The 23,688-nt window shown below is 54.2% G+C and overlaps 5 protein-coding genes across 5 annotated transcripts; 2 read left to right on the forward strand and 3 right to left on the reverse strand.

Moving 5' to 3' along the window:
• Positions 1–86: 86 nt before the first annotated feature.
• Positions 87–1,790, reverse strand: CkaCkLH20_08145 (uncharacterized protein; the record flags this gene model as incomplete). The annotated part of the gene is made up of 2 exons (XM_038890860.1): positions 87–1,318; positions 1,370–1,790. 2 exons carry the CDS (start codon positions 1,788–1,790, stop codon positions 87–89), a joined length of 1,653 nt encoding a protein of 550 aa, XP_038743623.1.
• A 4,718-nt stretch (positions 1,791–6,508) lies between these two features.
• Positions 6,509–7,969, forward strand: CkaCkLH20_08146 (uncharacterized protein; the record flags this gene model as incomplete). The annotated part of the gene is made up of 1 exon (XM_038890861.1): positions 6,509–7,969. The coding sequence occupies one exon, from the start codon at positions 6,509–6,511 to the stop codon at positions 7,967–7,969; it is 1,461 nt and encodes a 486-aa protein (XP_038743624.1).
• A 1,909-nt stretch (positions 7,970–9,878) lies between these two features.
• CkaCkLH20_08147 (major facilitator superfamily transporter) lies at positions 9,879–11,499 on the forward strand (the record flags this gene model as incomplete). Its single annotated transcript, XM_038890862.1, has 2 exons — positions 9,879–10,107; positions 10,157–11,499. The coding sequence occupies 2 exons, from the start codon at positions 9,879–9,881 to the stop codon at positions 11,497–11,499; spliced, it is 1,572 nt and encodes a 523-aa protein (XP_038743625.1).
• Positions 11,500–12,234: 735 nt separating this feature from the next.
• Positions 12,235–13,904, reverse strand: CkaCkLH20_08148 (uncharacterized protein; the record flags this gene model as incomplete). Its single annotated transcript, XM_038890863.1, has 6 exons — positions 12,235–12,941; positions 13,018–13,253; positions 13,303–13,402; positions 13,463–13,487; positions 13,579–13,659; positions 13,698–13,904. The coding sequence occupies 6 exons, from the start codon at positions 13,902–13,904 to the stop codon at positions 12,235–12,237; spliced, it is 1,356 nt and encodes a 451-aa protein (XP_038743626.1).
• A 6,738-nt stretch (positions 13,905–20,642) lies between these two features.
• On the reverse strand, positions 20,643–21,266 carry CkaCkLH20_08149 (uncharacterized protein; the record flags this gene model as incomplete). Its single annotated transcript, XM_038890864.1, has 1 exon — positions 20,643–21,266. The coding sequence occupies one exon, from the start codon at positions 21,264–21,266 to the stop codon at positions 20,643–20,645; it is 624 nt and encodes a 207-aa protein (XP_038743627.1).
• Between the last annotated feature and the right edge of the window lie 2,422 nt (positions 21,267–23,688).

The following is a 23,688-nucleotide window of genomic DNA, read 5'->3' on the forward strand; positions in this document are numbered from 1 at the left end:
TTTTTTTACCGTTACTATTTTATTCTCCACCCCCCCCCCCCCCCCCCTCCCCCCCGGTGCTGACTGCATTTTTATTTCGCTCCGCCTTAGTGGGCTTTTACTTTCCATGCTCTGAAGTATGTTTTGCGCTCGTATTCCTTCATCCCTTCAAACTCGAATCGGATACCTCGAGCCGTTAGAGCATTGCCCACCCGCTCTAGCACCCAGCTGTGGATGTGCCGCCACGGGGTTTGGAGTTTTGTCTCGTACCTGCGGCGCAAATCGGGGTTCGGATTGGGACACAACAGCTCCAATCGTGGATCCTCCCCGTGAAGGTACACTTCCTCCAGATCAGGGAAGTCTCCTATAGATGTGGAGAGACGAAGCAGACTTCGAGTAAGATCCTCGTTGATGTGGTTAATGCGGAGTGATTTGATTGTTCTTGGAAGCATGTTCACAAGTTTGCCGCCATCTTGGTCGCTCACAAGCAGGCCCCTGATAGCAACCACGGGGTAGTTGCCGGGGGAAAATCTCAGACAGTAAGGTCCAAGAATTGCGTCTTGAGAAAGATGAATGTTCTCAAGCTTGTCAAAGTCTCGAAGGCTGGCAATGACCTCAGCCCCGACAGCAGTGGTGAAGGAGTTGTGGCAAATTCGGTTGAGTGCGACCCCAGTTTGTGCCTCCCAATTGTAGAAAGGCCCCAGTTCAAATCTCTTCAAACCTTCCCGGTGGTGTTTCCTCAGCTGTTCTGCAGCTTCGTTCGGCGTGAATTGCTCATCGCGACTATGGTCCGCTGCGCCAAGAGGATGTTCGGCCCTGGTTTGCCCTTCTCGAACTCTGCCGCGCGCGAACACAAACGTCTCCAGCTTTGAAAATTGAGCCAAAAAAGTTTCAAGCTGCTGTAGACGGAGTCTGCAGTTGGTCAATCTCAGGGTGACGACGTTGCGGAAAGTCTGAGACTCGACGTGAATGTTGTCTACCCCGTGTATGTGCAAGTCAGTGAGGTTCGTGCACATGTCCAGCAAAGACATCCTGGTTTCCACCAGTGAGCCAAGGCTACGGGACACGGGAGAAGAGTTGAGATATACTAGAGCGAGCGTTCTGATCGATTGGAACATGTTGGGACGTTCAAAGACTGGATCGTAGAACAGGTTCATGTGTTGTCTACTGATAAGCTCTAGGTGCTGGACCCCAGGAGAAGATTCGAGGAGTTGCGATACAAGGCCTGCTCCGTGAATCCGAGAAGACGGCGTATCTCCAAAGTTGAGCTGGATATGTCGGACGGCTCCCGCAATATCAAGTGTCTCCGTTCCGAAGACGCGTTCCCCGAGTTTGTTTTCTATAAAAGATTAACTTCCCGTCTTTACCGCATGAACTTACATCGACATACCATCGTCTCCATTGCCGACATGTGAGACCTTCTGGCGAAGTGCCTTCGAATCGAGAAGAGTTTTGGCGCACTGTTGTAGTCTCTTTTCGATGCCCTCGTGATAAGTCGGTTGACTTGGATTATGTTCGGCAAGAGTAAGCTCATCGAAGCCAAGATATATGCTGTGGTATACAACGGCTCGTGCAACCCGGTGGATTCTGTTGCAGGTCTGGGCAAAATTCATCAAAGCCTCCTGGTCGGTCTTCCAGTCCTTCTCGTCGTATGGGACAGAGTTCTCGCCGCGCCTTTTGTGACAGTGCGCACAAAGCTCGCGGCTGATTAGGTCTAGGATGTCATCATTGAGGTCTGTGATGATTGTTCTTTTTTGATCTTCGTCGTCGCGGGTGCTGTTGGCTTTGGTGTTGCTGTTGGTTTCGTTCATCTTCCTCTTTGCTCGTCGTCTACACTCGTTTAATTGCCGTGATATTGTATTGCCGGTAGGGATGACTAGTAAAGATAGCTGAGTGTTTGTCGGATAGACGTCGTGGCGATGGAGGATGGAGGAGGAGAAGTTCTTACGAGGTGGAGGAGGGTTTGGGAAGAAAGCATATACGATCAAGGCAAGTTCAACTGCGAAGTGGAAAGTTCTCGGCAGGAAAGGGTGTCCTTCGCTCTGTCCAAACATCACCTCTCCATTTTCTTTTTGGATAAAGTCCCATGATTGAACCTTCCTCCCTTACGAACAGTTAACGAGTTGACGTTTTAGGGAGGTGCCTACGATGTTTTTCACCTTCTTTGGATTTCATGCTTTTGTAACGTGATTCTGCCTTCCTGCATGTACTAACAACCGTCGATCGTGGGCCTTGGCTCATTGAGACAGCTCAAAAGCTGAGGTATCTAACTTCCAGCTTGATCTGTCGTATTAGAATTTGCTCGTTCATACCAGTCTTCGGGTATTTCGACCTCGCCCCGTTCCAGTAGACAACAAGCCATCACATCATGCACTGGGCGCATTTCATGATACCTGTCTTCCAAACTACAATTTGATCCCGGCACAGGTCCCTCAAGCTTCATTTCTCTCTGTGCAGCCGACTTTCGCGAAGATACTCGAGGTATCTTTACTGGCAGCGAGACTCGACACGCGGGAGCCATTGCGGAAGCACTCGACCGGCTTACTACCTGCCATATACCCTGATAGATCCTGCCTGGAAAGAACAACGGCTACGCCTATCACGAAGGAGGCAAGGATGATCAAGAGCGGTACGGGAAGCGGCGATGTCCCGAGATTAATACCACATTTGGCAGCAGATTCATAGGATCTCCCTTGGTACCTTGACTGAAATCCGTAGGCAGAGACTTCTTTCCCCCTCAAAAACATTCGTTAGTTCAGTTCATGTACCTGTTTCTCTGATAACAAAACTTTCGACTGCTCTAAGCATTGTTTTGCCGAAAATGGAAATCTAAAAGGCATCAATAGGATTACCGTCCTTCGTAAATGTTTTATCATCTGAGTTCGTAGTTGATTTTATAAGCAACATGTTAAATTGAGTATGCTGTGTGTTGTGTTGGGTTTGTGACCCGACGGCATACCGGTTGCAATTTCTCTATAGGCCTTCATAGTCGAATGATGCCTTATCAACATATACATAGAAGTGGTGAACAGCTCCTGAATGCCGTCCTGAAAGGAAAGACTTAACAGTCCGCCAGTGATGTTGAAATCACATATCTGGTCCCATTTCAGCTTTCATGTTTATGCAGGATTAACGGCTGCTTGAGGATTATGTTGTCAAAGTTTCTGAGACGCAAGTCCAATCCTCTAGGAATCGTTTGGGACGGTCTATCTCGTTGCTGAGGAAGGACTAGACTAGAAAGCTTTCGTCTGGTCTGGACGCAGAATCATTCAACGTGGGCGTCAGATTGGGATCGATACTTGTTGTTCCTGAGCCAGTAATCCTACCTTATCAATCCTCAATACATGCTATACAACTCGGGATGACGACCGACTCATTCCATGCTTGAAAGCGACCAGACAAGCCATGAAACCTCTGCCCTTCGGAGCCGCCGACGATGCTATCTCCCTGAATCAGCACAAACGTTGCTGCCCGATCTGCCCCAACCCAACACGCTACTGTCCGAACACGTGTTTGGAAAGATCGCCTGCCCTGTGCAATAACACTCTCTGAAGCGACGAACCATGCCACAGATGGCTCATGGACCCGTGTCACGAAATCTCTAAACCCACTTCCACAAAACGACAGCCGTGCTGAACGCAGCAAGACAACCTCAAATTCGCAAATAAGGGGTCCGTTCTCGAGAAGTTCTCGCCTTCCGCCCGTGCTATAGCTGCTCAGCTCGAAGGATGTAACGACCGTGACCCGGCAGAGCGGTGCTCTGACGGCAATGCACATGATGCGTCCATGAATCGCGTGGTCATGTCGACGTGACATGCGCATCTACGCGCAGTGACAGTTTTCTCCCGTTCATCTAGAAGGCGGCACAAGCATGAAGAGGTTCCATCGCTTGGGAATGGAACGCTATGGAACGTTGTTCGGTGCATCAAGAGTGAGGTCGAGAGTAGTATCAAGTGCGTCATGGCGGCTGCGCAAGAGCGGAGCGTCTGATGAGTGCAGCGTAAGCAACGCCACGGCCTGACTGACCGCTCGCACGTTCACGAAGACAAGAGGAAAAGTCTTCAGTTCTGGCATCTTGTACTGCTCAATGGCAGATGATTGACGCGTGTTACTCAGCCATCATCATCATCATCATCATCGACCTGAGGGAGGTACACACCTTCCAGGTCCTGGAAGGGGTAACATCTGACAACATAAATGTTAAGCGCGGCGGCTAGAGTGGCGCCAGACAAGCGACCATGATGGGAATCCTTACCCAGGTTATCCATCCTTCAACATCCTCGAAAGTCCCCGTAAGTCAGAAGGACGCGAGCGCCCGTAAGGCAGACAGCGATCAAGCCAAAACTCCCGAGCCCCCTCCTTTAGCGGAGTCCCTGGAGGCCGCGGGACACCCGTCAATGTTTGACCAACGGTGAATCCCGGGCCATGTACTTGTCACCGGGAGCCCTAGACCGGCGGTGTGCGATTCGAAACGGCTCTCCTCGTGACTGACCGAAGGGAAAAGGGGGGACGAGATGGCCTTTGGGATGACAGGCAGAGTCATGCTGCTTCTCCTGTATCATCGCGACATCAGTTCCTAGTTGACATCGACTCGGGATATGCGTGGTTTCTACGGGGGCGATAGGTCTTGGCCGTCTTCATAGCATCGGTCCACGGGATCTTCATTCACGGTTGCGCGGTGGGATGCCACGGCCCAGCGGGCAGAGCGGACACTCGGGAGGAAGATCAGTGTTTCTCTCCGAAATTCTGCCCGAATGTCCATCTTCGCGCGTTCTTGTAAACCTTTGATTCGGCAACTGTTTGATCCAAGGCTGTAGCGTAGCTTTGGCTGCATTAGAACTTCCGAACTTGGCCCCCAGTCCTGGACCGGAACGTGGGAAACCAGGTGGGCATGAGGAGCAGATCGAGGGTCTTGGCCGGGTTCATGGGTGAGCGGCAAGTAAACACCAGGTAAGTAAGATATATACTCTCCCCGAAAGGTCAGACCATTGACTGCTGCGACTTGCTTGGTTGCAGGCAGCTTAGACGTAAGCGGCGCAGGGCACAACCTTGGCGGAAGACATGGCATGCCTGGCATAGATGGGGGGAGGGAAAGATGGGAGAGTCTTCGCAGGATGGGAAATGCAGAATCGGGGTAAAGTGGGCAATCAACGGTGGGAAAGGGGAGAGACGTGAGCGGGCTGCTTGACATTTGGCATACAGGACGGACTTGAGCAAGCTCTGTGGTCGGTTCTTCTGGATGGCATAGCTTCTGCTCAGCTCGTCGCCTCACGGGTACGTACGTCTATGCCAGAGCTCCCGTCAGGCTTTCTCATCCCGGCCTGTTCAGTTGAACTCGAGTTGCTTGGTCTCTTCCGCGCTCTGTTCTGGCCTTTGTTTGCTGGTGAGTTCGAGTTGTGCTCTGATGTCCGGACTTGACTCCGCACTAGCGTTTGACGCTAGATACCAACACGGCCGAGCAGGGACTGGAAGAGAACATGGAAGCCCCGGGCTCGCCGTCACCTGTGTTCTGGTGTTGAGAGTCCCAGCAGCCAATTGCTGCGGCCGGATGGTGTGTGGTGTTGCGCCGGGGCTGGGCCAAAGCAGGAGGCCAGGGTCGGCCCCTGGATCGGGAGCTAATCGATGTTCCGCAACGGAGTCCGGTGCCGATCGTGGAGAGGCAAATACCCCGAGAGTTCAGGCTCCGGCTGTGGCTGGATCCCGGGGAAACCAACGTTCAACTTGTTGAGAGACCTTGGCTGGCTATTTGGTCCAGGGAACGGCATACGATCTGTAGCGTCTTGTCGTTTAGACGCTGCGCCCCTTTCTCTTTTGACTGGCCATCTCGTCCTCCTTCACACCATCAAAGGGGGCGGCAAACGCTGCTAACGAACAGAGCCCGGGGCATTGCTGGTGCTGATTGAGACGAGGCTCTGGGTTTATGCCGGCCAGAGTTTGCTCGCAAGGGGCAGAAACCATCCCACAGCAGACACCACTTCCTGCGCAGTGCCAATCACGCGACGAAGACGCTCTCCCCTCGCGACATGGAGGTGTTGAGGCATCCGAGGACACCGCTGCGAAGTGTGCTGCTCGGGGGCGCGCTCGAATGGAACATCCCATGGAACATGGGCTCAGATACTACCTGGGCACGTTTTCGAAACCAGGGACCGGCCGGTCAGGCATCCGTCTGATGTCGCGAATGCATTCATGCCCTCCTCATGATTCGTGCTTGCGACGGCGGGCGGACGTGCGCTTTGGATCTGCGCCCTTACTCCCGTCCAGTGAACACCTTTCCATATGAAGTAGTCGACGTCTCTCATCCTAGGTCGGTTTGGCGTAGTAAGGTGAGCTCAGGTTCTGCTGCCGTCACACAATACCCGAGCTGAGCTGAGCTGTCTAATCTTTGTTGTCGTCGTCGTTGCGGTTCGTCTAGCGCGCGCGTACAAGACGTCTTCAGTCATTCTTTCCAGACTTGATACCCCATTGTCGTTCTAACCCCCTTTCTTCTCTTTTCCACATTCTACGCAAGAACAGCAGCAGCATCGCCTCGATGTCAGGAAGTAACGACCCGGCTGCGGCTGCGGCTGCCGACATCACGAGTGACAATGAAGAGCACGTCACCTCGTCGAGGAACAGCTACGAGGATGCTCCTCAAGAACAACCACCCAGCACCTCGCATTCCAAAGAACTCACCTCGAGCGAGCAAAAGCCACCCAGCCCGAAGCAGTCTGGGGAGCAGAGCAGAGCAGCCGTTCCGGCGGGAACAGGCTCACAACAAGGCAGTAGAGCCCCGTCGCAGAAAGCGGCTTCGCAGTCCGGCAGCCGAGCAGGATCACAGCAGGGAAGCAGACGAGGATCCAATGAAGCCGCGGCGGGCCAGGCCGATGCTCCTCAAGCCGCCGTCGCCCGTGAGCGACAACCCGGAGACGAAAACCGCGAGGCGTTCCGCGACTCTACCATCACGGCCGTCAGCGAGGACACGGCGCAAGTACTCGGACGTGTTGGCCTTCCCAAGACAACATCGACGGATCCTGCCGCTGCGGGAGTCCTGGCAGGTACAACCGGCAACAGAGGAGGCGATGGCGGCGACGACGATGATGACGAACTTGAGCCGCTGACCAAGTACGTCGACTGGAAAGAGCACATTTCCATCTCCATCGGCCCCTTCATCATTCTCTTCTTCGATCTGGCTCTCCCGGTCTGTATCTACTACAGTTGGCTGCGTGCGCAGCGTAACCGTCGTCGCGAGGCATGCGCGCCTGCGTATGAAGCCGGAGTAGAGTGCGGACTCCCCGCCGTCGAGACAGTCGAGAGTCGTATCTTGGGTTTCGCCATTATCGCCTTCGGCTTCGGTGAGGTGTACATCCTCATCGTCCGCGTCTACCGACTCATTGCCAAGTTCGATCAATGCGCGCCGTTGCTGTCCAAGCACTGGTGGGAGCTTGATGCCACGACGTGGGTGTACGCGCTCGGTCTGATCGCTGCTTTGGTCCCGTTCGTATGCTCGACCACCGTCTACGACCCCTTCGTGGTTGAGTGGCTCTACCTGTACTCTCCCGGCTTCATGTTCATGATCCTGGACGCGATCGCCCTCATGACGTTGATTCCGATCAGGATGCCGTTCAAAATCAACTCGGACCCGGCAGGCGAGCGGCTGAAGCCCATCGTGTACTACGCCGCGGAGGACTTCTTCGCCGTCGACGGCGCGCAGAACCGCGAGTTCCGCAAGAAGTACGTGGAGCGGTACAAGAAGTCGATGATGTTCCGGAAGATGATTCTCGAGTTGACGCTGTTCTGGATCGGCGGGTGCAGTTGTTACCTGGGCTACGTGGCCGCCATCATTTGGGACCTGGAGTTCGAGCGTGCGTTCGGCACGTCGTTGGGCGTTTTGTTCGGATGGATTATCGTTTGGGGTGTGACTGCGAGAATTTGGATTCACTACGCGATCAGGCGCGAAAAGAAATGGTGGAGAGAAAACAAGGCGGAGAGAGAAGCGGCAAAGATTCAATGAGCCTAGTGTATAATTACAGTCCCTCTCTCTTCCGGGGAGGGATGAGCAAGAAGACGACCGCATCAAGGAGCAAAGCGGCGCGTTGATTGTAACCTAGTGTTAATAGTGGCTGGTAAGACATTTGTACTTATGGCGGACAGATGGAAAGACGGAGGATTCAGGGCCTGGTCAACCCAGGAAAGATACCGAGAGGGCGGATTTCTGGAATTAATAAGTAAACCATTTGTTTCTCGTGATCCTCCGTTGCAGACAGGATTGTGTGTGAGCTATGTCGCCTCAGAACAACACGCGTGGCATTTGACGCGTATCGTGACGGCCTCACTGAGCTCGCCTCACTCCAGGTGACACGCCTCAGCTGCCGTCAATCAGCGAGTGAGCGACTCACCTCCAGGCGTTCCCAACTGAAGGGCCGACCTTCCCGGAAAGCCAAGAACGGCCAAGAATGGCTTGAGCTTCAGGTTCGTACAGCATGGACCGCAAGACGCGCTCTCGAAAAAAATAAGTTTGAGAAGATGATCGTGATGGTGGGAGGGTGCGATTTGTCTTGGGGCTGCAGCACGAGATGGTCGAGGCGGCCCCCCGGATCCGGCGTAATATTGGCTGGTCGCTTTGGGAAGCTCAGAGCTGGCGTTCGGAGAATCGAGATGAAAAGGTAAACGAGCTGTCAAGGGAGCTGGGGACGGAATCAGGCAACTCATTCGCGTTTGAGTCCGCTCGCTCGAAGGACTTGGCGGTAATAGAATGCTAATGGAGCGCGGGTCGAAGAGTGAGACGTGTTGGTGAGCACGCATCTCATTCATCATGCCCTCTTCGCATTTTTCTCAATGCCAATGAGAGCGGACGGACTCACTCGCATGAGCACAATGACACTCACTCGAGATTACCATCTAAGCAAACGGCGTAAGAGCCCTCGCATCTCAGTAACTCGCCGATGAGACTGGCAATTGCTACTCACCAGATTCCAAGGCATATGCTTCAAACGCAACTCGCTCCTTCAGATCTGTCTCACCAAATGCCGCCACCACTCATCAAGATCCGAAGGCTGAATCTCACTCAGCACCCCGTACACATCCCGGGCGGCCCCCCGATTCCTCCCCTCGTCCTAAGATGCCGTCTGCTTTCCCAGTCGAGACTCTGACATGTCATATCCGGTTCCAATATAGTTCAAAACTCTACACAAAACAGCCTCATCCCATCAACATCTCAACCCAGAATCAAACCACCGCTCGCCCGGCAAATCACACATCTCACCGTTCACTCCCCACCAGAAAGGACCCCCGAACTCGGCCCCCCATCTCCGATTGTACCCGCGGCCCAGGCCAAGTGAATCCCGGTGTCCAATCGAAGCCTCTCTGGAAGCTCCTCTTTTTACTAAAGCGAGACATGGAAGCTGCAGATTTTTTGCCAATCCACCATGCCCAGATCCTCTTAGCGGGCCGTGAAAACTGGGAAAGATTGGTCCGGTTGTGATGGCTCTTTCGGCTCGTCAATCCATCGAGCGGAACGGATCACTCCCCCTCGTCTCGTTACCCTTCACTCGGGAACCAACAGTCCTCGAAACCAAATGAATGTGACGTTGGGGTGACAGTGACAAGAAAACGCCGAGAGTATCTGACAGTTCGCGTGATGTGAACCAGGGAGACGGAACTGTCCTCGTTCCAATTATCCATGCCAACATGATTTGTCGATGAAAATTTGCGCTCACCTGTGTCCCCAGCCAACAATCCCGAGAGGAGTTTTCCACGCCTTAAAACCACGCACAGCGAAGCCCTTGCGACAAGCAGAGTGACCAAGGGCTCAGCGAGACTCATCCGCCCTTCGCCAAGAACCGCGCCTCTGAATCCGAAACTGCCAAAAGAAAGCCCGGATTCCTACTTCCGGCGACCAGATCCCGAGACGCTCGTCAATCATGGCCCCCGAGAAGGATACCCCCGCCACCTCCGGCCCCGAGACGGTCGCCGGGCCCCTGACGTCCGGAGCGGACGGCGACGTCGAGGCCTCCGGACATTCGCCCCGGGTCGGCGATGACGATGCTCTCGCGATGGTCGGCACGCACACGCAAGACTTCGACCCGGCCGTCGCAGCTCGCGCGGTCCGCAAGATTGACTGGTTCCTCATTCCCGCCATGATCTTTGGCTGTACGCTCATCTCCTCCATCTCACCTCATCTCATCTGACATCTCAACAGACGGCCTGGTCTACTACGACAAAGCAATCCTCGGATCGGCGGTCCTCTTCGGAATGACCACAGACCTCCACCTCTCCGTCCCAACCCCCGCAGGCGGCGTCGACACCTCCCGCCTCTCCTGGGCCACATCCCTCTTCTACTTCGGCATGCTCGCCGGCCTGTACCCGATGACCTACGCCCTCCAACGCTTCGACATCGGCCGCATCCTCGGCGCCGTCGTCATCCTCTGGTCCGGCATCTGCATGCTCACCGCCGCCGTGACGACCCACCAGGGCCTCTACGCCCAGCGCTTCTTCCTCGGCTTCGTCGAGAGCATCATCCCCACCGGCTTCATGTGCATCATCGCCGGCTACTACACCCAGCTCGAGCAGTCCCTGCGCCAGAGCTGGTGGTTCAGCTCCACGGGTCTCTTCACCATCGTCGGCGGCGCCCTCAACTACGCCTTCGCCCAGATCCGCTCCGGCGACCTCCGCCCCTGGCAGTACATCTACCTCCTCGCGGGGTGCCTGACGTTCCTGTTCGGGTGCTTCTGCTTCGTCATGCCCAACTCCCCCGTCTCGGCCTGGTTCCTGTCCCCGGACGAGCGCTTCGCGGCCGTCGAGCGCCTGCGCTACGGCCAGACCGGCGTGCGCTGCACAAAGTTCAAGACGTCGCAGCTCCGCGAGTCCGTCCTCGACGTCAAGGTCTGGCTCGTCGCGCTGATGATGGCCTCCGCGTATACCATGAACGGCGCCGTCTCCGGCTTCGGCCCGCTGATCGTGTCGACTTTCGGGTGGACCTCCCTCGAGTCGATCCTGTTCCAGTTCCCGCTCGGCGGCATCTGCTTCATCGTGATCCTTTTGACGGGGTACATCGGCTCCCGGGTTCCGAATGTCCGGATTCTGATGCTGGTCGTCTGCTGCCTGCCCGTCATCGCCGGCTGCGCGTTAATATGGCGTTCCGAGTGGACGCACCACGCCGCGGCGCCCGTGGTGGGATACTCGCTGACCGGCTTCTTCGGCGGCGTCGTCAGCCTTATCATCACGTTGGGCATGTCCAACGTCGCCGGCCATACGAAGAAGAGCTTCATGGCGGCGACCATTTTCGTGGCGTACTGCGTTGGAAACATCGTCGGGCCACAGCTCGTCAAGTCGCAGAGCAAAGCAGACCACTACCCAGAGCTTTGGTTGGGACTCATCATTTGCTACATCATCTGCATCTTCGCCTCAGTGGCGCTGTACTATGTGCTCTGGAGGGAGAACAAGAAGCGCGAAGCTTTGCCTGTCGACGAGGAAGAACGGGCAAAGCTCGCCTTTCAAGACTTGACGGATAAGGAGAACCCTTACTTCCGCTATGTCTACTGAAGGAATCGGGTGCCACTGCATTAGATGCAAACAAGATACCCTTACATTGTAATTCGGTGACCAATAATCATAGTCATAATCAGACATCTCTCCCCACCTCTCACACAATTCATGAGCACAGCCTCGGCATCACTGAGTCCTAATACACAATTAAACGAAGCGTCATAATAATAGTATGAATCCTCTATCAGAAGATGGTCTTCCCGATCGGTCATACATCGGGGGTATCATGAATTAAGCAGCATGAACCACGCATCCCCCAAAGGGGACGCCCATCTAAGCTAAAAATACAACGAAAGCAAAAACCGCCGAATATCTCGCGCAGAAATATCGAGGAGGCCCCCCTTCCCTTTATTTTGTGCCGTCGTCAAGTGGATTGGATTGCTCTGTCCTGTTCGTCGTCGTAGGAGTAGTAGCCCGTTGCCCGGGGCCAAGAAGAAAAGGTTGATAAAAGTCGAAAAAATAAGTCTCGATCCAAAAAAGTGTTCGGTCAAACTCCATAGCCAGATGAATCCGCTTTGCGTGCGGAGCTTGTTGCGCCGGTTGTTTCCCCCTCCCTTAACCCAGAACTCCGTTTCTCTATGCATTTGTATGTTGCCGCGCCCAAAGAAAAGTTACGAAATATGCGCCGTAGAATCGTGTCCCCAAAAGTTCGTTCGTGCCGCTTCTCACACGCCGTGAGAAGCGGGTGCTCCCTCCTCTTTTTCATTCGCCGCAATTACAACCGTTCATTCATCACCTGGGTGATCTGGGCGGGTTATTCGGCAACTCGGCAGGCATGTTCTCCTCCCCCAGACCGTCGTTCAGTTCGACCGGCGACTGCGCCGATCCGGGAGCCGGCGGCGGCGGCGGTGGCGGCTGTGGTGCTGGCGGCGCCATGTATCCCGAGTGAGAGTGAGCCCCCGTCGTCGTGCTTCCCGGCGGCGGCGTCGGGTAGACGCCTTGGAGGTCGGACTTGGTGGCCGTCACGGGGCTCACCATTGGGAACTGGGGCGTGCCGAGGTCGGTCCCGGACTGACCCGTGTGCTGAGAGGCGATGGGCACTTGTTGCTGGTACATGCCGTAGTTCTGCTGCGGCCAGACGCCGCCCTCGGGAGGCGGTTGTTGTTGAGGTGGTTGAGGCGGCCACTGGGCGCCGGGGTAGTATGCCGGTTGGAATCCTTGTGGTGGCGGTACGGAGGTCGGAGGTGAGGGGTTCGATTGCGAGTGCGGCGACTGGGCGTACGGTTGGGCGTAGTAAGGGTACATTTGAGGGTGCTGCTGCGGGTGATATTGGTTCATGGTGTTGTTGTTGTGGTGCCAGTGAATGTAAGTCGGCACCGCGGAGGTCATTTGTGGCGAGGCCACCATCTTGTCACCCTCGGCCTGGATCGTCTTCTGCGAGTCGGTCGTGCTGGGAGCCTTTTCCAAGTTTGCTTTCCGGTAAGCATGTAGAGCGCGGCCTGAGATTGTTAGCTTGAGATCTACGCTTCATGATGCCTAGACGACAGCTGTCTTGGGTGTGTGAGAATGACGCACCAAAGATGGCGATAGAAACGATGAACAGCACAAAGTTGACGGTCGAGAGTGCTGTTCCGGTATAAGTCGCGGCTACGAAGCCCTCGGCAAACGGCTCGACATTCATCTTGTAGTAAACTTCATATTTGGGCCCGAACGTAACAATGAAAGCATCGAGGGAGTCCAGGTCGTCGGCATGGCTGGCCAACAGCGCCATCGTGATGAGCCAAAAAACAATGGTGAGAACTTCAAGTCCACTGCGGCATGTTAGCATTAGTTGAGAACATCGCGGAGAGAACGACGTACAGATGCACCCAGCAGTTGTACATCATCGGGATGAACATGACGGCGACTCCTAGCCATGTCAAGTAGGAAAAGGTCCACGCGAAAGCGAACCATGAGAATGCTATCATGAGCAACGTCAGTATCGTGAGACAGAAGAGGGGTCGGTAGTGGTGTGACATACGGAAGCCTTCAGTGCCGCTGAAGGACTGTTTTGCGAATGACAAAGTCAGCAAATTCCCCGATTGCGCAGCAAATCCCCCTGCGCCCAGGAAGGATTCATGAGAGATTCCAGCGTACCGTTATCCTGCGATAGTTTGTCGCTTTTTGCATGGTGGTGAGACCATAGACGGTGACTGCTAACGTCGCGATCGAGAGAACCTGCAATTCCACAACCGTCAACAATCATTCCCCAAAACATCTCGCAACCTCCACGACATGCGAACATCCTTGCCCAATCCTAAGTTGCGCGCGGCATCGCATCGTGGGGTCTCGTTGGTGGTGGCGGCGGCGGTGTTCCTTACGAGCTGTGCTATCCTGACGCCTGCAATCCACACCGGCATGGCCGGGATATGCGATCGGTTCCTCCCATCTTTGGGCCAAATGTTCTTGGTCAAAAAAGCCATCGACGAGGAGATATGAGGTGTGTAAAACCCCTAGGGTTCGGAGGGGGGAGAGTCCTCGTCTCGTCTGGCCCGATCCCTCGCGAGATGGTGCGTTTTCGTGGGCGGGCACTTGTGTGTGTATGTTTTTTTTGTCGAACCAGCGGAGGAGAGGGAGAGAGGGCTGAGTATCGATCGAAGGTCGTCGGCAAGTTCGGCGGCGGCTACGCGGGGTGGTGTGGGCTCTATCGGAGAGGACTCGAAGCCACGGGCAAAGCTGTGTCAGCTAGGGACAGCTACTGGTTCGATGTCGTCGCGTTGGTGATGCTCGTGGACGTGTTCGCGATGCGGTCGACGCGGGATACGGATGAGAGTATTCGAGGTGAGCCGGGGGTGCTGCGTCTCGTAAAGCCGGTAATGGACTGGCGGTGGTGTTGAATGTTTCTCTCTCTTTTTTTTCCCTTTCTCGCCAGTCGACGTCACAAAGGGCAGGGCAGCGGAGCTGGAGCGCACTGAGCAGAGGTTTTCCCAATGCAACGTTTTGGCGGGAAGACCAGACGTGGGTGCTGGGAGTAGGCTTGTCGGGAGCTTCAAAGAAAGTTGGCACCGGTCGCAAGGGCGGGTTCGGTTTCGTCTGGAGGGTTTGGATTGAATTTCAACAAGGTTGGGATGTTCCCTTTTCCGTTCCCCGTCCGTCGGTTTGGGCTGAGCGTTGCCGTTTTCTTGGGACGAAGCTGGTCTGGTCCTTCGGTTCTGTTCAGTTTGGGGCGGTGGTCGGTCGGTCGGGTTGGTGGGAGGGCGGAGGGCGGAGAGCGTTCCTTCAGGTCAATGTGTATCGGAAGATACGGTTGGAATGATGGACATGGGACAAGGACCTGGTTATGGGCGGGATGGGATTATGATGGATGGATGGGAATGGGGACCCGGTGGATTGAATGGATGGATGGATGGATGGACAGATGGATGGTTGAATGGGGAGACTGGCAGACAAGCTATTCCATTTCCAACACACAGCAAACAAGGGCGGGAGAACAGAACAGAAACGAAACAGAATGCAGCGAGCCGAGAACCTGTTCTGACGGTTGACGGTCTGTTATGCTGGGCGTATTATTGTTGGCTGGCAGGTTTGTCCACAGGGCCATTGAGGTGACAGCAGCGGCAGCGGCAGCGGCAGAGGCGAAGACGGACGGGACAGAACGCACGCACAGCAGAAGGAAGACCAAGACCAGGGACGATGGGGGCAAAAGCAAAAGCAAAAGGCGAAGGGGCCAACCTTGTCTGGAATCCATCGGTGGTGACCGGGGGGGAGGGGGAGAGGGAAATCCTGGGCATCTGGAGCCAGAATGGAGTCACGATGCCCAATCACGACGGACCTGTTAGCTGGGCCGTCCAACCTTTTCCCACACATTGCGCCAAGGGAAGCTGCCAAGCTTCAATGAGGGCCAAGAGTTGAAGAGAAGGATCAAAAGCTCAAGGAAGAGACTGACTGGCTTGCCTGTGGAGAATGTAGACTAGAGAAACTAGCAGATGGAGTTCGAACAGCAGCAGTAGCAGTAACGAGAAAGACACTGGTGGTATGTCTACGAGCGAGAGACTCTTCTGCTTCTTCCTGTTCTTCTTCTTCTTCCTCTTCTCATATTGTCTCGACGCCGTTGTCATTACATCGGGCTAAGGTGGCCAGACCGACCCGCACCGCCAAGTGGAAGGCTGATTTAGGACGTCATGATTCGATGGAAGCTATGGAGAAGAACGGGATGAAGTATCTCTTGGTTGCGTTTGTGTGACGGAGTACATGGCGGTGGGATCGTGGAAGGGTGGAAGGGAAGCCGGACGGGACGCTACTATGCATGGAGTCTAGCGGATGCACACCTGGAAAGTCTGTGGCTTTTTGACAAGAGAAGACCTTGATATTTGCGTTCGATGATGGCGAATGCCAGCAATGTTGAATACCCTCCTGAGTTCAGGGGATTCTGCTTATCAAAATCTCAAAGTTGGGGTTGTGCCTTGGAAGAAACCTTGAGTGAGCGAACAGAAAGGTAATGTCCTCAACTCAACAGATCATCATCACCGCTCCAAATGATGCTTTCCCTCGTTCTTGGCCCCTGTCCATCACCAAAACCACTCACAATTCACCACTCACCGGAGTCCCTCTTCTGCAATGAGATGCGCATGGATTGGAATTTGGAGGGCGCCGCCCAGCGCGATAGGGTCCGCGATTCCTGGTCCTCAGTCCTGCCCCCAAGCCCAAGACTCGTCCAATCACCAGATACACACATCGCAGCCGACATGCCCCAAAGAACACCGCGCCGGGAGAGGCAGAAGGATTGCATGGGGTGGGATAACGACGGGTCATGGATCTATGGGGACCAAGAGATGGAGGAGAGATGTCCCCCGGGCTCCATTCCGACCTGTCAGGCCTGCGCGAACACACACACGCACACACACTGCCGCCGGCTGCGTGAGTTCCTGGACGGTGAAACGGTGCAACCTATGCAGACCGGCGATTTTTCCTCGGATTTTCTCTGTCGCACTCACCTTTCGCATCGTTTCCGATACGGTGTCTTTCGGGGATTTCGATCGAAACGACACCGCACGTAGACGACGTGGAGAAGGGCGTCCGAATTGACGAGCAGAGATGTCATTTCATTCTTGTGCGGCTCGCAATTAATGCCGAGACACTCGCATCGACACACAAACATCCCAGGCCGGACCACTAACAGCAACAGTCACGTCTTGGCAATGTCACGATGCGCGCTTCGAACAGGCAGTTCTCACCTTCACCAAGGCGGTGGAGAGACCCAGATACCTTCTTAGCTGGTATATGTGTGTGTGTGGCGCCGAGAGGTTGGGGGTGGTGCCCATCATCAGCGGCTTCACTCAACGTCTGAGACATGCCTGCCAAGCGGAGAGAGGGAATGCTGCGATGAGGGTCTGGCCTTTTTCTTTCATCCCGCAACGTCTGCCACGAGAAAGACTCGCCATGTTCCCCTTCCGCTTGCAGCCTGAAGTTGGGGAAGAGGCGGGCGCCAGAATGATGCTCACCGTTGCCTGGCATTCACGGTATCTGACCGATCGTCCCTCGCTCGATCCTTCGAACAAGCTTGACTTCGTCGATGCTTGTCTCGTCTCGTCTCGTCTGTCACCCATCGTCGTCCGACCAGCAACAGCCGCCAAATCGGTCTTTACCCGGCCGTCCATCGGAGTCTCACGCCCGTGTGGCGGCTGCGGGTGCTTCTTCTTTTTGCTCCTCCTCCTCATCCTCTCTCTTCATTCTCGTTCCGTACGTGCATCGGTGGACCCCTCAACCCACAAAACGGACGTTGTGCCGCCCCAGCGAGTGACGACCATTCGCCGGGAGTCTTCCGGATTGTGCTCCAGCGGGTGACGGGGACTGACTTGAAGAGGCGAGACTGAATACACAAGAGACTCGGGCGCCGCTGTGGTGAAGCTGAATGAAGTGAGGGAGGCCGGTTTAGGGCAGCCTGCCGCATCAATAGAGCAATGAAGGTACTGATTGATGAACATACAAGGAGACATGGAACGAGCTGCAGATGCAGGACACTGAAGCCGCAGGACGCAGATGCAGGTCGTAGTAGCCTGCAACACACACACACGACCCATGGAACACAACTCACTCGAAGCCAAGCACAACTCAGAAGTCACTCTCCTCCCTCGTCCGGCGAGATGGTGACTTTGGTGACTCGACCGCCAAGTTCGAGCGTCTGCCAAGAGCAAGAAAAACCAGAGCCACCGATGAAAAAGAAAAGCGGGGGTTGGGTCGTCCAAGAAGCGTGCAAGATCTTCCTCATTCTCCGCCAGAGGCCTCCGCTTGACAAGGCGCTTGAAGTCACTCGTCCTCGGGCACTCCGTTCCCCTCTCTCTCTCTTCCTCTCTCACCAGTCTCCAGTCTCCGGTCTCCAGTCCAAAGTGCCCCTCCAAAGGGCCAAGACCTGCTCGTTTTCCTCGCTCCTCGGGACTCTAGCCTCCAGATACTTCGTACACCAAGTACTTGTCCTCCCAACATCCTCTCTCTCCACGTTGTTCACGTTCAAACCTCTTGGCGTCTTGGTCCCTTGGCTCACTCTCTTTGAGAGTTTGTCTCCAACGTCTTGGGGTCCCTCCGATGCCCCCATTCTTGGTCACCGTCTTGTCCCTCCGTCTTGTCACTCCCATCTCGCCTGGGCCTCCCCTGACTCGGAACCCCGGATACCCCTCCCACGGCGCCGGAGGACGTTCAATCGAGCCCGGCCCTGTCAGCAGTCCACAGGCAACAGGTCGCGGCGATGTCAATCACCAACGCCTGCCGATCCAACGGCCCTGGGCGCATCCATCCATCGGAGGAGGTCCGGTCCTGTCCTGTGCCTCCCTCGCGTTTGCTGACGGTGTGTTGTGTGGTGGACGTGAGAACGGTTGCCACCTTTAATTCCCGCAAGCCCGTGTTCCCGTCCCGCCGCCATCCAGCCAGCCAGCCATCCCTCCCACGCTGGGAACACACAGACAATCTGTCCAAATTTTCTCCCCGTCCGTTGTTGGTTTGCCCTGTCATAATGACGACAGACTCATTTCTGGCCCGGTACACGAACGCTGGGTGATGATGTGAAACGGTCACCTCACAAACAGCCCAACGGCTACGGATATTCTGTCCACCGCCAGATGTTTGCTGCGACCTCTCTGCGCAGCAACGCACAGCCAAATCACACTATCACCCCGCGCGCCAAGACGCTTCGCGATAGCTCCGACCGGCCACTTCTGCGGCACTTAGGAATTCTCTCAACGCTGCTCTCAACCAGTCTCGTCCGTGTCAGTCCATCCGCCCAGCCACCGGTTCAACTCTAATCCGTTTCCTGCACTTACGGTTCATCAAAGGCCCTGGTAAAGTATGATATTGCACGCCTGGGACGAGGGAATTAATCACCAGACGTGGGCGTCGCCGAGATCGCCCGGTTCAGCCTAATAAGCTTAAGGGCCCCGGCTCAGAGTTCATGAGACTCACCTGCACCAGCCCACTTCGATATCTAAGTCCTGGCCGTATGGGCTCCAGTCTTCGGCGATTTGTGTCTCTTGGCATTGTTTCTGTGGAAGGGTGATGCGGTCAACTTACTCGTCGTCGCCCAATTCGTTTTCGGGCCTGGCGACGTTCCACCCGCTAGTTTCACCACGGGCAAACATGAGATCGTCAGTGCTGTGTGAAGAGCCGTCATGATTACCGTAGGTAGCTGTGGGAGTTGTTTTGTTAGTGATAGTTGTTCAGCCGCTCATCGAGTGTGAGCCAGTAGCCAGTAAGTCAGTAAGTCTCATGGCATCTGAGGTTTTGGTACGCTCATTATAAACTGGGCGTGCTTTTACATAATCGTGATATGAGATGAGGGCTTTGCTTTGTGGAAATGATTGATGAAGACGATCAGCAAGGTTGAAAGCCCACCGCAATGAATCTATCTCATTCCATAATCCTTCATCTCAATTCAGGTTTGTTTCTCGAGTGATCTCACCTGAACAGGGCGTGTCGGGATGTGGGCAGTGGCCCCAGATGTTGCCATTCTATGCTTGTGACTGCCAGAATTTTCGCGCCGCCCCATTCTGTGTGACTGATGCTTCTAATCTCTCAAGAAGTAGACGGCTTGATTTGGTGCAATTCAGAACATTACGTTGCGTGAGGTACTTTCACGATTAAGAGACTGTCGTGAAGGAATTCAAATGCTACGTTGACTTCTGATTGAAATGAGTTTTCAAGAAAGTTTGCGTTCTCATGGATCTCATCGCACCCGGTCTTGCCAGTGTGATACATGAAGGAGTCATGGCACCAAGACAGGAACGTAATTGCCGGCTTATCCTCTGACCTGAGTGCAAGTGCAGACGCTCAAAGGTTCCTGTTATGTACGGATTGGCACAACCTCGATTTTTTCGCGGTGAGAAGTTCTCACATACCTCAGCCTCTTACCGACTCTGAATAGACATTCTGTTGTTCAGGGAAACACGTGCAATTTACTTTGAAATACTCGTTTCATAAGATGTACCGAGAAAAGACGGACACTTTTATTGTGTGTCCTCATTCCATTCAAATAATGTTCTTAATAATGCTTCATGTTGTTTTGGAGGCAATAGCACAAGATCCAGGTCATAATATCCTGCAGCATGAGCCTACGTCTCACTTGGTCACTATATTGAGGACATATTGAGCGTTGAGATCTCCATCAGATTGTTCTCATATTCGAGCAAGAAATATAATACTTCAGCGGTCTGTCTAGAATATTGGTACATGACATTCTTTGCGCCATTCTCGACTTGAGGAATTGGATTCTGAGCAGCTCAAGTCATCAAATATAATACTCGAGCCTCTGGAAGACGGTGTGGGCAAGTTTTCTCCATCTCAAAATCCGGACAGAGTTTCTGGGGTCTAGATTCAGCCACAAGCCGGTTGCGAAGAGTATGCAAAAACCATTCCAAGCCTTGCTTGCTCAGCTGAGGCTTTCATGCTTGATGTCTCAGATCTCACAAGTTCACACGCCAGACGGGCTACCCGAGATCACAATAAGCAGGATAATTTCGCAGATGTAAGTCTTCAAATGTAGTATCATGTGATAATGCTTCATTCCCTAATAACTACTCCGACAGTATGCTTACATAGCCAAATGCAGTCGCTCAGACGCCCACCCTAAACAAATGCATCATGACAACGTATCCCCGTTTCCGGATTGAAGAGACTCCCAAGCACCACCAAGACTTTTATGTGACAATGTCGTCCGCCTGAGACTCTTGTCTCATTTAGGGTGTCGGGGTGTAGGTCGCGATGGTCGTGGTCAAGAGATTCTTGATGTCGTCCAGGACCTTCTTGGCATCGGCCTGAGATCCCGCGTCGAGATACTGCTGCAGCTCCGAGCTGAAGGTATCATACTCGCCGACGACAACGTTGAGATACGGCAACACCGCATACGTCGTGGCGAGGGTGGTCAACAGGTTCTTCGTCTTCGCATCGCCCAAAAGCTTGAGCGCCGTCTGCGCGTGGGGGTAGATGTCGTTCTTGAGCTTGTTCACAATGGAGGCGGAATCGCTGGGGGAGAAGACGGAATCGATCTCCTTTGCATCCAGCATGGCCTGTCGGTTGGCGGACTGCAGTCCAATCGTGTGGGAGATGACGCTGGGGATGTCGAGAGAAGACTTGAGCACGCCGGTTACGGTGTCTCCGTCGGTGTTTGAGAGGGTGGCGATGAGTTTCGTGGCCGCGTTGTCGACGTTGGTCAGATCGATAGTGATTGTGTCTATAGTGGGAGTAATCTGCGGCAAGGTGCCCATTGGGACGTCGAAGGCGGTGACTATGCGAGGAATCACCAAAGCTGAGCCCGTGGCCCAGAAGGCGAGGAAGGTGACGATGTTGGCGATATGCATCATGGTGAATTGCTAACTCGAAGCCAATGGCCGGTGACAGTGTCTCAAGTGAGATAAGATAGGAAGATGGCTTTTGAAGTGCTCTCGACCTGTTGGGTCTGCGGGTTGGTTGGCTGAACTTCTCTCATCTCCAGACAGAGAGGACCGGCCGGGCCGTATTTATCATTCTACGCAGACGCCGATTCCACGCAAGAGTCGTCTTCAGCTAGTCGAAAAGCCCTGATCGTCCACCGACCTCGAGCAACAAGCCTTTCCGAGACATCCTCCCCTACTGTGGTGTCTCAAACCGTCACGTTCAGCACCCTGGACTCCTCTTTTCCCCCGGTGCGCCAATCCGCGAGGCCGCGAGGAGCCCCATGGCCAGAACGGCCATAAGCCTACGTTGACGAAAGTTCGTCACCTTTCCCTTACGAGCGCTACGCAAGAGGCGGGCTTGATCCGCAGCGAGAGGCACCGAATCCGGGAGCTACGGCCTGGCCGCATCCGGCCTGATCTCAAAGGTGGTGGTTGATTTCCGGTGGTCGATTGGTCAGGAGCTAGTACCACTTCGAACGGGCAGCTGATTACGGATGAAGAGTCTAGAGCTTTCCGAGAAGGTGAGGGCGATGATCGGGGGCTCGGGATGAGGGAGATCCATCGCATTTGGCTTGGTGGACGTTGAGTTGTAGTGGGGGGCGGCTGACTGGTTGCGGTCCAGACTGTTGAAACTTGACCACTCGGGTATCGTGATTCCGTCGGTTGTGAGAGATGGGATCTTCGGGGTTTAAGCGATGTGATGTCTATCACTTTTGCGTCACTCCATCGCGGAGAAAGTGCTCTGGATCTTGAATCATCATCGGGCCGTGGGAGATCCAGCCCGCGGGCCGAATGACGGTTGAGGAAGACTTGAGGAATGTTGCTTCGTAAGACGTTAGAAACGCTGGCGAGTGTCTCAGATATTCTGTCATCATATCGATCAATGCATTGTGCAGACGGATCTTGCTGAGGATAAGTAGCATGATGCTCCTGATGGGATTTCAAATGTTTCATGTGTCTGGGAAACAGAAAAGTCTGGCCACTTCGTTCATCCATATTCGTCTATTGACGACTGCTTTGAGTTGGATTCTCCCACAATGAGAATTCCAGAGCATCCGAGTAAGACGATTGATCATCATGGTCAACATTCGATTGGATTGTTCGATCAACCGGGGTCCGCAGTGGATGAAGCTTGCTTGTATTGGTCTTAGAAGTACATGGACTTTCACAAGGCTGCAGTTTTCCCACGTATATCGGCTTCTTTTTCTCCTTCATCGATATAGTATGCTTCGAAACGAAAGGACTTTATGATGGCACCTCTCGCTCAGCAGACTTGGCGACTCCTAAAGTAGTTGGCCGTGCCGCAGATATCTGTAGGCTGTATTGCGCGGTGGATTGCAGATGACAGAGTATCCTGAAGGCAGAGATAATGCTCAGCATGTAGAACAGATCGAGCCAAAACATGAATCATAACGTCTTCTGACTACAGACTACACTTACTAATGACAACGGAGAGAATAACAACTCGGAGACACGGACTGCCCGAACCATCACGCTATCATAAGTTCAAGGCTGGAGTCGTGGCTTACCCAAGCTGGAATATGAATACGCCAGCTGGCGTTGTGGCGTCCGGCCGTAGCTAGTTTATAGACCTTCGTTGTTACTCAAATCGTTCAAACGGCGAGAAAGACCCAAAGTCGGTGTAGTATTGACATGGAGCGAATATTCCAGTCCACGTTTTTGGTTGACAAGTTGTCGTCCTTGGTTGAGCCGCATTTGCCGAGTCCGTTGCTGCTTAAGTTCGTGAAAGGCACGAGTGACATGCCTCTCAATTGAGGCCCACTGCGCTTCCTTATAATCTGGTTTTCTGGGGTTGAATCCCCTCGGAAAGGTTAGCTGTTCGTGCTTCGCTTAACCTGCCTTATTCGCAACCCTGTACGGCGTGTCCATCGACACATGTGTAAAGCGGTCAACGGTATTTTGGGGCAGCTGGCCAGCTTCAGTGGGTTGGAGACCTTGACAGGGGACGAAATCAATTGCCCAATGTTCTGTCGTTTTCGTGCAGACCTTTTCGGCATGCTCGGATGCGACACCAATGGCCGCAGCCTAGGTCTCCTCGGCCAGCGTTATCCTTCAGTCAAGAATATCAAGTTCAAATTACTTTGAAGCTGGTGGCGAGCTGCGAAGCTCACGGCGTACGATATTCTACGTTGTCCATCTGACGGATGAAATAAAGAGGAAACGTTGGAACCGGAAAAGATGCCCGCGTATCTTCATGAAGCAAAAGAAATCTCAGCGCCAATAGCAGCGAAGTGAACTGACTTACCCCTCCTTCCGTTATCTCAATCTGGCATGGACTTGACAGCAAAACTATCTTGGCTGCATGCCGGATCTGCAGGTTGGTCATACT

Source organism: Colletotrichum karsti (assembly GCF_011947395.1).
Source record: "Colletotrichum karsti strain CkLH20 chromosome Unknown Scaffold27, whole genome shotgun sequence".
In the NCBI taxonomy this organism is placed as follows: Eukaryota; Fungi; Ascomycota; class Sordariomycetes; order Glomerellales; family Glomerellaceae; genus Colletotrichum; species Colletotrichum karsti.